Source organism: Mesoplodon densirostris, chromosome 12 (genome assembly GCF_025265405.1).
Source record: "Mesoplodon densirostris isolate mMesDen1 chromosome 12, mMesDen1 primary haplotype, whole genome shotgun sequence".
NCBI lineage: Eukaryota > Metazoa > Chordata > Mammalia > Artiodactyla > Ziphiidae > Mesoplodon > Mesoplodon densirostris.
The window spans coordinates 78,096,541-78,111,667 of NC_082672.1; the positions used below are offsets into that span (position 1 = coordinate 78,096,541).

General features: G+C 37.3%; 1 protein-coding gene across 1 annotated transcript in view; it reads left to right on the plus strand.

The window, feature by feature from the left end:
* Positions 1 to 15,127, plus strand: part of ADGRB3 (adhesion G protein-coupled receptor B3) — a 789,966-nt gene that overhangs the window by 399,585 nt on the left and 375,254 nt on the right. Inside the window, exons 10-11 of the mRNA XM_060114602.1 lie at positions 3,937 to 4,005; positions 8,168 to 8,276. Coding sequence (XP_059970585.1) covers positions 3,937 to 4,005; positions 8,168 to 8,276 — 178 coding nt within the window. The remainder of the gene's footprint in view (positions 1 to 3,936; positions 4,006 to 8,167; positions 8,277 to 15,127) is intronic.

Genomic DNA, 15,127 nt, shown 5'->3' on the forward strand with positions numbered 1-15,127 from the left:
TTGAATATTTTTTCATGTGCCTCTTCGTCATCTGTATGTCTTCTTTGGAGAAATGTCTATTTTGGTCTTTGTCCATTTTTTGATTGGGTTGTTTGTTTTGTTTTGTTTTGTTTTGTTTTTGATATTGAGCTCCATGAGCTGTTTGTATATTTTGGAGATTAATCCTTTGTCCATTGCTTCATGTGCAAATATTTTCTCGCATTCTGAGGGTAGTCTTTTGTCTTGTTTATGGTTTCCTTTGCTATGCAAAACTGTTTAAGTTTAATTAGGTCCCATTTGTTTATTTTTGTTTTTATTTTCATTACTCTAGAAGATCTGTCATACAGAGTGCAGTAAGTCAGAAAGAGAAAAACAGATATCATATATTAACACATGTATGTGGAATCTAGAAAAATGGTACAGATGGACCTATTTCCAGGGCAGGAATAGAAAAGCAGATGTAGAGAATGGACTTGTATAGACATATATACACTACCAGGTGTAAAATAACTAGCTAGTGGGAACCTGCTGAATAGCACAGGAAGATCAGGTAGGTGCTCTGTGATGACCTAGAGGATTAGGAGGGTGAGAGGGAGGTCCAAGAGGGAGAGGATATATGTATACATACAGCTGATTCAATTCATTGTACAGCAGAAACTAACATGACATCGTAAGGCAATTATCCTCCAATAAGAAAGAAAATCGAGTGTCCTTTTAGTCCCACATGGCCCAATCTAGGACTTGCACTTTGAATGGGGCAGAGACATCGATGCCTCTCTTTACGACATGCATTCACTGTGCTGATTTTAATAATACTTCCTGCCAAGGAAAACCAGAGTCCTGCTTCCTGCCCACGGTGTCCCACTGCCGTTTGCTCAGGGTCTCCCACGCGCTGAGTGTCTCATCATCACAACGCTGAAACCCCTCCCAGCAGAGGACATTCTTAGGATGGAGAGCTTTCTGCTGAACAAATCATGGGCCATAATGTGGCTATAAATACAAATCATGCAGCCAGTCGTAAAAAGATAACACAAAGGGAATAAAATAATAAAGCTGCCATATATTGAGCACTATTGTGTGTCGGATACTGTGCTGAGAATTAGCTCTGAGCTTCACAGCTGCTCTGCCCTGCAGGTGTTAGCATCTCTGCCTTACAGGGTAGAGAATGTAGGCAGAGTTGGGCAACGTTAGCTCCAGTACCACATAGGTAATAAATGTTGGGGGAATTTTTAAAGCAGGTCTGCCTAGTTCAAGCTCCAAACTCAGACTCTGCCAAGGACACTGAATTTTTCAAATCAGTCTAGGCCATAGAGATCGGGACGTGGTCAAAACAAAACAGAAACCTGTCAGATGCAATTCAGAGGCTGAGGGACTTGATCCACATATCATCAAAGGAGAGGTCTGACCACAGGTAGCAGAGCTCTTGAAAAACTCTAGAAGTTGTGTGTCTGCTGCCATGGAAGTTGCTTTATACTTTTCTCAAAAAGTCAGTCAAGTGGCCTGAAAGGTTATGAGTCCCCTCTTCAAAATGCTGTTCTGTTTGGTTCTGCTTTGTTACATCTGTCAGTCTGATATTTGAGCAAATGTATAAGTGAATTGATATATCGAAGTACATTTTTTTTCAATGTGTGTGAGACAGATTACAGCAGGGTCAACTCAGAGGAATGATGCTTGAGTCTTGCTGGAGAAACAGAGTTTGTGATTTCATTGTTTCCTTTAAGTTAGGACTTTATTAACCACCTGCTGTGGGCAAGGCATTGCATGGGACGAAGATACACTGAGGAACAAGCAAAGCTCAGTATCCCCGTAAATGTCCCTCCCCCTCCCCCATCTGGGATGTTGAGGCTTAGCCTCTGTCCCCCTACACGAACCCACAACTGATCATTTTCCAATTCCATCCACAGGGAGATAGAAAGAGAGCTTTACTCTGTGCGGCATTCCCATGATCATTTAGTCATGTATGATTTATTGGCCTTGGAAAATAGTACAACTGCCTTTGTAAGACTCTCTGCTTACTAGAATGTATATTTTAATAATCTGTGGTTTTTTATGTACGCCCTCTGGTGATTTTGAAACACCGAACTCTGAATGTATCATTTTGATCAAGGAATCGCGTGTGCTCACTGGCCTTGACGTACAGCGCAGAGCTGCTGACCCGCTGTCAGTAAAACACGCTTTGTGCAATGGTTTCCCAGAAACGGAGATACCTTGGCACACATTGCTTCCCATTCTTGCAGTACCCTTGTTAGGAGCAGCATGCATTTTGTATGAGAGCAGGCAGGGGCTAGGACGCAGGCGCGGTCGTGGACCTCAGCAAGGCGGACGGCGTGAAAGGGGATGAAATCTGCAACTTTTGTCTCACTAGCACCACGTCCCGTACTGAGTTCACCAGCCACAGGCAGTCGGAGAACTCTGAAGGTTAATTCTTTCTGCCCATACGTAGAGTTACAGCTCAGTGGACAAAGCCCTTGAAATGTAATCACCCCAGCCGGGACATTTTAAGTGGAAAAAATAGCTGGTAGTACAAAAAGGTTAAATGAATTAGAAAACGGGTCTCAAACAGATGTGCCGTTTCTGGTTTTTTTTTTTTTTTTTTTTTTTCAAGACTTGCCTAAAATATTCTGTAACTTTTATAGAGGTTGTGACTCGAAACATGTTTCAGCCATATGATTGCAGGGAACTATTAAAATGAATAGCACAAATAGGGCAATTAAATATAGATGCTAACAGATTCAAACCCCAAGAGGAAATGAAGCTGCTTGGTTTTCCTTCTAAAAACACGCAGGTGAATTTCTTTGGAATTAGAGTAAAGGCGTATCTTGAAAAGCTGACTGGATAGGGAAAAAGGCTGAAGAGGCTAAAAAAATGTGACTACCTGGCCCCCAACCCCTGCAGGGAGACCTGTCCTAAGCGAAGGTATCAACATAAGGTGGTTCTCCTGTTCATAACATACAGAGCAGCCAGAAGAGCTGGACTCTGAGGATAAAAGCAAGGGACCACCATCCATGTAGCTTCAGACAGATGCCAAGGCTTCACTTTACACTTCTTAGGTCTCCTGTGACCCCATGTCCCTGACACCCTGGTTTTCCTCTCCTGGCTCACAGCGAGTGTGAGAGGATAGGAAGGTCTCTCTTTGGTACAGACACCTCGTGTGTGAAGTGAGTACTAACACAGACGATGCGGGTGTGTGGGAAACAAAAACCGAACACCGAGAGGTGCCTGTCTGCCTGGAAAGGGAAAACCGAAACTCATCGCGGGCACTGCTGGAACACGTTAAAGCCAATGTGTTTCCAACAGTTAGTTAGGGACCAGGGGGATGACAAGGATTTGGACATCCGTCCGTTTTGGCTTGCTGCAAAAGGCAGGGGAATTAAGAATGGGAATTTGAAAATAGCCAAGACTTCCTGAGCACTTACCATGCAGGGACTTGAAAAATTTCATGTCGTCGTTACAATAAGTAGTTGTAAACGTTAAAGTAAAATAGCCAGGAAGGGACAAAGCCAGGATCCAACAGAGGAAGGCGTCACTGGCCTCAGCTTTGCCCGTGGGCTGTGCTTTGACCCAGCAGTGTGAGTAGCAGTCATTCCTCACAGGGAACTGGACGACTTTAATAAGACAAACACAGGGGATTTTCTTACAGGAGCTTACAAAGAGAGCTTCTTTGTAAGGAATAATTATACGGTGGCATGACAGAGTGGAATGCAGAGCATATAACTGTGATAGAAAGTAAGTGTCGTGCCTATTGTGATGTCTTCTGAATATGTGACGTTCTCTAGAAATCCCAGAATCATGTTGCTGAGAGAGGGTCCTCAGAGATCTTCTAGAATAGTATGTTAGGGTCATCAAGCAGTATTGCAAAGTGTTTATACCCTCAGCGCAGGATCAGTTCAAACAGATGTTGTTGGAAAGGATATTCCCTCGTGTAACATTAAACCTTTTATCTAATTTAATTTACAGAACTTCTTTCAAATAGTTAGCAACCTTCTAGATGAAGACAACAAGGAAAAGTGGGAAGATGCACAACAGGTAAAGCTGAAGTTATTTCAGAAATTAAAATGAAGTTGGTTAAATAAGGCTTCATAATATGTGAAAAAAAGTAATGGCTCGCCATTCCAAGAACATAATAGGAAAAATTTTAAAGTCGTTCTAGATTATCTCGTACTGATTTTAGAGAAAACAAGTGACCTCCTTTATCATAACAATCTATGGAATCAATGACATTTAAAATGTGATAAAACAGAGCAGGTTTAAGTAATGTTTAACTTTAAGGTATTAATACATAATGACTCTATGCCTTACCCATCATTTTCTTTCCTGTCTACAGACTATAGGAAAAACAGCTAATCTAAACGGACACATTGCAAACTAAACTGTGGGAGTACTAACTAGTAAAATCATTTGTATTTACTCTGTTATGTATAATCTGAATTATGTATACAGATGTGCATTTTGATTCAAAGCCAAGAACTGTGAAAATGAGTTCTCATTAAAAGAAATGTATTCTGCTTTTTTTTCTCTTTCTGCTAAGCATGGTAACTGTAGCAACTAGCCTTATTGGTTTAGTTATTGTTTTAAAAATCCCTGGCCCTGCCATTTGTGCTATGCTCACTGACACATGGTTAATACTATTTTTTCTAAATCTCAGAAAATATGAGTTAGAAGTTAAGAAAGGGAGAATAAGCATGTTTATAAAAATCCTGTGGAAATTTAATTTAAAAGTTTTCTACTTGACCCTTGTTAAAAATTCCGTGAGAAAAATGAAATATTGAAAATGAATATTTCCTGAGGTTAAAGTGGACCCTCTCTCTCCCTTTCCCTTTATAATCATATTCTTGTTCTTCAGGAGTAAAGCATTCCCTTTATTTCTATTATCATAGGAACTCTATGGATAGACTCTAAAAATAGTCCAGTGTGGGTCCACCTCATTATCAGGTACAAGTGCTATGCTTCTGGCCATAGCAAGAAAAAAAAATCACTCCTTAGTTTAAGACACTGAATCTATCTTTTCCTACTAGTTTGAGTTATGTATTTGTCCTTGGCTTCATTGTAGAGGAGAACCTCCTTCACTCACTGTGAGAAAATGGTGTCTTTCCTTAGAATACACTGCAGAGGCTAAGCACATCTTTGTAGAGTGCTGGAGACTATTAATTATGGATATATTTAGAACAAATGTATAATACCCTATTTAAAACAAGACTGCAATCCATCAGATGGTGTTATTTACTGCAAGGTCCCAACTTGAGCAAATAATGAACAGTGGCAGAACTTTATGTCAATGGAAAATCCTGACTCCATAATCCACCTCTTTACTTGTGATTTTGAGTTAAATATATTCTTATCTTTTAAATATTTTTCAGTAGTGATGATCTTTAATGCTTCTTTGAAGTAATTATTTGAAATAAAAGCAACTATTCTGTAACAGTGTTTTCATAAATGCAGCCAAGTGGTAAATGAGCCTCCAAGTTTTTGGCACATAGGGTGAACTCTTCAGAAATAAGAGCTGTTTAAAATCTACCAAAGACAATCCTTTGTCTATTTTAGAGGAATAGTCTCAACAAAATATAATATAAAGCATAGCTCTGTGTGCATTTGGAAGATTAGCTGAGTAAAATGGTGAATATTGAAGTCAGAAGGGTTTTGCCATTAGAACTCACACTTTTGGACAAGAAACAATGTCATTTCGTAGTTTGTTCACTACACATAAAACCCAGTTATGAAGGATGAAACTATGTTTAGCTAAAGCATCCTACTAAAAACACAGTATACTAAAGTGAAAAAAAAAAGAGGCTGCATTCTATATAGCACTGTTTTATACACCATCATTGTAGTTGGAATGGACAGTCCGTTTCAGCCATGATCATTTTGATCATCAGTATTTCCTTTTTATACTGAACTCTCCTGTGTCTCTCCAGGAGTGCATAAATTGTGGCCACTGAGTCAGATCCAGGCTGGCACCTGTTTTGTAAATAAAGTTTGGGATCCTGGCCACAGTACCTATGGCTGGTATGGTACAGCAAGGACATGGCTGAGTTGTTCCAACAGAGACCCTGTGATCCACAAAGCCACTCTCTGACCCTTTACAGAAAAAAAATAAAAATAAAAAAGTCAGCCCCGGCTCTATGACATTTGAAAACTCTTGGGAACATATAACTACAAACAAAATCTGCTGCCACCCTAGAAAACCTCTCCCCAAAGTAGACAGGAAAGAAAACAGTTTTATTATTGAATAGGCATTAAGCCAGAATGTGACGTGCATCACAGGCAGTTCACTAAGAGATGCAAAGACAGAGAAACCTCATCCTTTAATACAGACGAGCGGATGTCCAACTCATTACACACGTGTTCTTGAGGCAAACAGTAGCTAGTTCTCAAGTAAGAGGACTTTCGGTAGTTCATCCTAAATGCACTGGGTAATTGGGGTGACCACCTTGTTAGTTAATTGGCTTTATCCAGAGGAAAAATGAGCTCTGATATCTTAATGACTGCGGGAAGTTTTGCAACTCAGAGCGAGGCACCTGCTTAAGGCAGGATCTAACCCTCCCACTGCCCCTCCCACCGCACAGCAATCTGGAGGATTACTTTCCACGGAAAGACATCCCTAGGTCTTTAAGCTGGGAAGAGGCTATTTAACTTGCAAAAAGGTTTACATTCATTTCAAAGAGACAAAGAAAGAATTTAACCATGACACGTTTTCTAAAGTAAATGCTCTTAAGGGAGGGGGGCAAGGGGTTAGGGAGGGAGTCTCTTCTCTATTTTCAACAGGGAGGATTAAGCCTCTTCTTTTTAATTTGTATTTACCCACACACTACACATATTCATAGACACACACACCTACACACACCAAAAATAGAAGAAAAAATACAGTAGCAGCAGGAAGTTCGGAGCTGATGGAAATTTCACACACATTTTTGGAATGGGGAGGAAATTTCACACACATTTCGGGAATGGAATAGGTAAGCAATAGCATTTGTCCCCAAATCTTCCTGAAATTAAAAAAAAAATACAACTATCTATGCCATATGTTTCTAACTGTAATAACCATTGTTCGTGTCTTCAACCATATGTGAGTAAGTATATGATGCATTCGAGGTGTCTGATTTTTGGATGGGTGAGGCCACAAGCTCCTGTAAAATATACATACTGTGCCTACTGGCTACCCTGCCCGACATGTCTTTCTGCTAATCAGAATGTCTCTCCCCCTTTTGTACAAGCCTTTGCAAATACAAAGCCATTAAAATTCTCTAATCCACTTAAATTTTTCATGACTTGAAGCTGCAGTGGTGCTGAATGGCTAAAAGCAAGGAACGTAACTTCAAAAGACTTTCTGCTTTAATCTGGTTATATAATGCAGGCTGACTTTGTCAGCATGATGGGTTACACATGCTAAAATTCATTTGTCTTTTCAAATGGACCTCACATTCCACTCACTCTGAGCTATTGCCAGAATCAGGTCATCTTTAAGCAAACACTCATCTGTTTGCAGTGTATGAGGCGGATGGTGTTGGGCGTGTCTTACATATGTACATGTAAAACACCTATACTAGAACTGTTTTATGATCCTGCAAGTACTGCCAACGCTATTATTCATACAGCAGCTATTACAATTATTAGAAATAAATGTCTCTCCCAAGATAGTTATTTTGCAGTGAACTTCATAGTCTTTAAATATTCATGATGGCAATAATAATTATTTTTTCTCCCAGTGTTCATTGTACAGGTGCTAAGTAAAAAAAAAATGTAAAAAGCCCACAATTTCAGTGTTTGTTCTATGTTATATTTAAGTGAGGAAAGGAACCCATCAAAAGTAAAGACATGCTACTTCTAAGTGTACAATCTGTTAGATATTTTGAGTTTTCTTGGATTTATGAAGGATTAATCACGGCATCATATCACCTCCAGAGTTCTTGCTGTCTTACATTTGATGTCATTCTCAACTGTTAGTTCAAAAAATATACAACTGTTAGATGGGTTAACAAATAAATTAATAAATAAAAATTTAAAAATAAAATAAAATGATTAAAAATAATTTTAAAAAGTAAAAACAAAAAATACAGCTGCTGCTAGTTGGAGAAATGTTTTCAAATAAATCAGATCATTTATGATCTCATTGTGTCTTTTTAAAATTCCAGTTATATATTCTATTATATAGATTTTTAAAATTCCATCTAACCTTTGCTTATTTTTGTAGATTTATCCGGGCTCAATAGAGTTAATGCAGGTGATTGAAGATTTTATACACATTGTTGGAATGGGGATGATGGACTTTCAGAATTCATACTTAATGACTGGAAATGTAGGTAAGAAATAGGATGTTTTCCCAAAATCTGACTGAATTTTTAAAAATATTTGCAAGTATCTGAGTCATACATTTTTAAGTGTGGTACCCATTGTTCATATCTTTGAGTCTACATGAGTAATGTATTGTGGATATTTGGTGTCTGATTTTTCAATGGGCCAACCACATATGCACTATAGACACATACCTACACACACACATTCGCATTCATCTGAGTGTATTTGTGTACATTTATTTAAGCCTACTTGTATTTATCTGTACACGTATATAGCAAATGTTTATTGCTATCCAATCTCATGTTGAAAATATACAGTATATACTATGTGATTATATAAAAAATAAGCTTTCATGGTCTTGCAAACACTGTTCATGAAGATGCCGAGTCACTTTCTTGCTGGGGGTCCAAAAGAAGTGCTGAATCTCCATAAGGATGGGACTCTTCACAGACCTTTAGGGGTCATTGTCATAATGCTGCTGCTGCCGAAGTTTTCTTGAGTAACTTCCAGGACACGGTGCATCTCTTGGGTCTCTGTAGTGGATTCTGTAATGTAAAGTGAAAATCTTTCTTCCTTTAGCTGTCTATAACATTGTCTTTTAGAGGGAGGAATTACACAGAGAAGCAAAATCCACACGGCCTCTTACAGTGCTACAATTATTGTACAGTCAGTCAATAGCAATTATGTTAACCAAATGGCACATTTCTTTTTGTAGTTAAAAAAACTGCAAGAACAAAGAAATATTCTTCCTAAATAGTATATGCATTGAGTTGATATAGGTTTACAGTTTTATTTCTTTACAGCTTCCTCTTGTGATGTTACTATGACTCAGATTTTCTTTCATTGTCATGTTTTAGCAATCTTCATATGAAGACTACTAACTGTAGATAAAGATGTGTTTAAATCAATATCTTACCTCACATTCTTATTCAAAGGATGTTTAAGTTTTAGTTTCTAGATCAGGAAGAGATCTAACTTTTGGGAGGGATTAACTAGGGGAGTTCACATGGTATAGAACGTAACATTTTTATGATTACAGCTTTGGTGGTTCGTTTTATACTTGATTTCTTCAGAAGGTCCTTTAGTCCTATAGTGACTTATTTGACTCTGAGATATATTCTGCCAGGGTGACCTCAACTTGTAACTGGTAATAGCTAACTACTGGTAATATTCTTCAGTTGAAGAGAACCTGTGTAATGGAGACCTCAAAGGTCTGAAGATGGTTCCATGCCCACATGCCATCTTCATGCAGCTTGAGACCTTACGAGTTAGAGTTATGCCTTAATCCACTTTCCAGAGGTGGTGGAGGGCCCAAACTTTTCCTGAGAGTAGATGTCCAGCAGCTTGTGCTGGTTCACGAATGAAGGGACCTTTCCTTGCTATGGACAAGGAGAAGAAAAAGTGACCGAAAATAGTATCTTTATTGAAGGATGAATTCAGAAATCAGAGAAAATCCAAATAAAATATCCATTCCAAAAGTGGCTGGGCAAAGAGAGGAAAGGTAAAATCTGTGGAAAAGGGAGGTAGCAAGTTAGACTATGAGTTTGGGACACATGGAAGGAAAACCCTAGAGAGATTCTGGGGACGCTGGTCATTCAAGATGGAACCACTCTTCTAAGGGCCTATGACTTTTTGGGGGAGGAAGGAACCAGGAAGGTTGCTACGCCAGATTGGACAATAGTAATTTACAAGAAAAACAGAGGGGGAAAAGGCAAGGAGCTATTTTTTCTTGATTTTTGTTAATGTTAGCACCTAATTCTAAAACACATGACTAAATAAAAGTATTATCAGATCAAAACATGACACTTGTTCAGAATGTGTTTGGAAAAACTTTAAAAACCAAAACCAATCTTAGAGTCTAGTAACTTAAATTTGAACTTAAAGTAGGCTGTTTGAATAACAGCATACCAAATGCCCTATAGTACTAGTATTATTTATGACAAAAATTCCATAAATATCCATAAATTGCAAATCTTTATTCCTCTTTACCTTTCTTTTGACTTACCAAAATTGTATTTTTGAAAAATTTGTGGGGTTTTTGTGTGAAAATTATGCTTTTCCTAGGTTTGCCTACTTCCTTTATCATCACTAAGCTTTAAGAAGTATATTAAGCATAGTGACAAAGCAATTTAATGCTGCAAGTAAAACCAATATTGTCCTATATTGTCTTCAGTCTTGTGTAAGGACAGTGTGATTGTTTGGCCTTCTGATCGCTTCACTGATTATCCATATAAGAAAAGGTTATATTCTGTGAATAAGTATCCCAAACATTATTACACCACCCAAAAGAGTTTTTATTTATTTTGGTTTCTCCAAATAATAGCCCAGGGACTGACTTACTGTTATTTGACGACCAGAAGAAGGTTATTCTCAATAATATTTAAGAATTTTCCAAAGTATATCCATATATTAGTCAGAGTTCTTCAGAGAAGCAGAACCAATAGGATATCTGTAGGTACATAGAAATAGATTTATTTTGCGAGATTGGTTCATGCAATTTCAGTGGCTGAGAAGTTCCAAGATCCGTTCTGTGAAAGCTGGAGGCCCAGAAAGCTAATGGTGTCATTCTAGTCCAAACCCGAAGGCTTGAGAACCAATGATGTTAAGCCCCACTTTGAATTCAAAGACCTAAGAATCAGGAGTGCTAATGTCCAAGGGCAGGAGAAGATTTATGTCCAGGATAAGCAGAGAGCATATTTACCCTTCCTCTGACGTCTTGTTCTATCCAGGCCCTCAATGGATGGGAAAATGCCCACCTGCATTGGTGAGGGAGAGCTTTACTCAGTCTACTGATTCAAATGCTAGTCTCTTCCAGAAATACCCTCACAGACACACCCAGAAATGTGGTTTAACCAGCCATCTGGGCATTCCTCTCCCAGTCAAGTTGATGCATAAAATTAACCATCGCAATCCACTCGTATCAAATTGGGTAATATAAATAATAATCACTTACTATTCACATTCTTCCTGTTATCCAATTTGATACTAGTATATGTAAAGCATGACTATAGTGTTGTGTCATATATGTCCAATGTTTTTGGACAAGGACACACAGAGAGAATAATTTGCAATGACAACTTGTAAACTGTGTGAGTTGGCATTTGTTTTACGTCCTAAGTCCAAATATTAATTATCCAACATCGATCTTACACACACACACACACACACACACACACACACATGCTTGCAAGCTCGCAGACACACATACACAAAGCATGTTAGTGATAAATAGAGACTAGGTAACTAAGAAAGTTTGTTTATTGCTTATGACCATTTTTTTTTTCAGTGTGTTGGAACAAGAATCCTTAACGACGGGTGGTGATGTGATGAACTGGGAGATCAGAATTGACATGTATACACTAATATGTATACAATAGATAACTAATAAGAACCTGCTGTACAAAAATAAATAAATAAATAAAATTAAATAATTAACAAAAGACTCCTTAAAGAACTTCAAAAGATCATCATGTCTTATAGAGACTATGAATATTTTTATAAAGCCTGTATGCACAGCACCTCACTTTTCTGGAATATAAATAAGTTTTTGAAGAAAGAGACAGAGTTGAATAACCACAAATAAAAGAAAGACCATACCATTTAATAAGAGAGTCTCAGAACCTGGCAGATAGCTTATTTTATTTCAACTTTAAATAGTTTTGGGCTTTCTGTTTTCTGGTTCCTGGTTTTGACAGAAAGGGTTGGGAGCAGAGATGGTGCTGTTAGAATCACATACATAGCAGATAGAATACCTGAAACAATAAAGAAAAAGAAGTTCTGAAAGAATCTGGCAGAGTGGAGCCCATATGGTGGGAACAGCATTATTCATCAAGATAAAAGTTTCTGTAATCTGATTAAGATGGCAGGAAAAATGAGTGACATGTCTTGGAAATATTTTCTTCCAAAATAATTCAAATGAAAAGTTTTGAAGCTTCTTTTATCTGAAAAGAGTCCCTACCTGTGTCAGCTTTTGATGACTGAAATGCTCTTACATTCTAACTATGAGCATGTTGGTATAAATGTGAGCCTGTTCGTTGTGGGAGGGAACAGGTCTATAGCTTTGATCAATTTCTCAAATGACTTATGACCTCAAAAATTTATTAACACAAGCCTTGGAAAAAACGTATTCTATGAACAAAGGTGTTAAACAAGCCAATGCATTTATAAAGTAATTGAGTATTTTTCATATCACATATGAATATGACATTCAAAATAGACACATGATAAATTCTAATGAATACAATTTAGTGAGCACTTAGTAAACACTACTAAGTAGCTTATATAATTACTCAATAAGTGAATGAATATGAAAAATTGATGTACTACAGAGAGATTTAAATTTTCAATATGCCTCAGTTTATCATAGACTTGTATTCTACATGTTCTAAATATGCTGTACAAGCAAGTGATCTTCTTCAGTGAAAAGTGTGAATTTTTCAATATATTTTTAAAATATTTATTATCGATTAGGTCAGGGGGACTATATCTTAATATGATTTAATATGTGTTCAAGTTATTTTTCTTCAACAAGAATATTTCTTGAAGAGTGTTTAAACTGACTTTCTACCATTTCTCTCCAAACATTTTCTCTTTAGTTCTTTTCAGCCCCATTCTTCTCTCATCACTTTCCTGAAATTCCCCTCAGAAAAGCCTTCTGGAAACTCCCAATTGCCAAATTGAACCACACTGTCTCTTGAAACTGTCCATTCTTTTAACATTTGTGTATGTATTATATTATAAAATAGAATTAAGGGATAAACATTACTCATGACTCAGAGATATTTAGAATTTTTGGAGGCAGTAATGTAAAACAAAGCAGAGCATGCACTGAAGGGGAGACAAGCACATTGTTTGAGGCCTAGCTGTTTGCAGTTCCCAAGACAGAATAGGATGTATGTGACCTCACCTGATCAGAGTGACAGGGCAAGTGCATGGATGACAGCTGCTCTAGAGCATTTGTCTAAAGTTGTGGCAGAGTGTTTTATAGTTCTTTATTATGATTTTAGTCGTATATTTTCCATAATCACTTCAAGTAGCATATTGTGTTTGTCTTATTTATTGGTAAGAATAGCCTATTCTTTAGAAACTAAGTGTTTTAGTTTTGGACTTAAAACCTGAATTGTGTTCACCAAACTGAATTCAAGGAGGATCTGTCATGTGATGTATGTTGCAGCCCACTGACTGTGTTCAATTAAAAACAAAAAGAATTTATCTCTTACTATAAGCAAACCCTTTCCTTAGTGATTCAGGTCAGTAAAGGAATAAGCTTCTCATCTACAAAGAGTTTTCAGTCCAGTTGTGGGCATAAAAGAATTACATAGATGAATAACATACCAAGTGCACTTTGGTGTGTGTCATGCAAACCAAATGTTACAGAGATTCATTCCAAGAGATGTTGTTCCATGTAAGGGACTGGAAAATGTTCTTAAAGAAGGAATCATTTAGTGTAGATGTTGAAGGATGGCTGGATTGTTGACAGTCCAACATGAGGCACAGTGAGTGGCAAGGAGCTGGTGACATTCCAGAACATTCTTTTAGCAAATACAGTATAGAGTTGTCCAAGTTGAGATAGTGCTTAGGGGATACGTGGTCTATTTTGATAAAGACATCTATGTATGGAAGTAAAGGAAATGAAATAAACTTGGAGAGGCATGCCGAGACATGGTGTAACATGCTTCCCAATTCCGAAGAGTAGGGAGCTCCTGAGGATTCATGGATGGGTGAGAGCTATGCCTTGGAAAGACCCAGGTTACAGCAGAAATAAAATTTGTTGAGATTGAAACATATTTTTAACACAGAGACCAGAAGGCTTTTTATAATAATCCTTGCAGGAGATAATGAAGACTTGAGTTAGCGGTAGTAAGTATAGAAACCAAAATGTAATTATCAGTTTGAGACTCTGAGGGTAGAAATGATGGCATTCTGTAACTGAATGTGGTGTCAGAGAGAAGGGAGGAATTGGGATTATATTTATTCAATGAACATTTGAGAGTGTCTTTCACATATTAATGTTTAAATGCAAATGTACCCCTTAAGTGGAAAAATAAAATGTGGTCTTGAGTTTTGGTAGAGGAGTCAAATTTATGATATACCTTTGGTAGTCAACTGCATAAAAGTGATGGTTGAAGCCAGAAAAGCTTTTTTCAGTTATCAGGACAGTAATAAGAGGGGTAAGATGGAAGATGATGCCTATATTTAAAAAGAAAAAAATCCTGACTATGTGTGGTGATGGATGATAACTAGACTTACTGTGGTCATAGTTTCACTATATATAAAAATATTGAATCATTATGTTGTGCATCTGAAACTAATGTTGTATGTCAATTATATCTCAAAATATTTTTCTATATATGACTATGGAGAGATCTCTATGATATATTATTACCTGAAAAGGTATGTATAGTAATAAACCAAGTTAAGAAATATATTTTGTTTACAAATAAAATTTACACATTATACTAGGAAGAGATCATGTAAGTTATAGAATAGAAATCAATGTTGAGGGAAAACAAAAACAAAAACAAAGAATCATTACAGATATCAGAATAAGAATAGTCAGAGGTAGTAGGAGTTCCAGAACAGGGCAGTAGAAAATCAGTGGCATGTAATTAATAGGAGAGAGAAAACATTTCAAAACAATACTGTAGTTAATATCAATTTCTAATAAAGTTCAGAGTAGTGGAGTTAAGCAAAATCTTATGTGATTTTGTGATTCTGGTGGTAAAACATAAGAGTTCTCCAGGAAAAGCACAGACACAATGAATGAGATCTAAATATCCAAGCTCTTTAGGTGGTTTCAATGGATTTACCCGTAACAATTATCTCTAAGGATTTAGTCTGCACAGATCAATGTTGC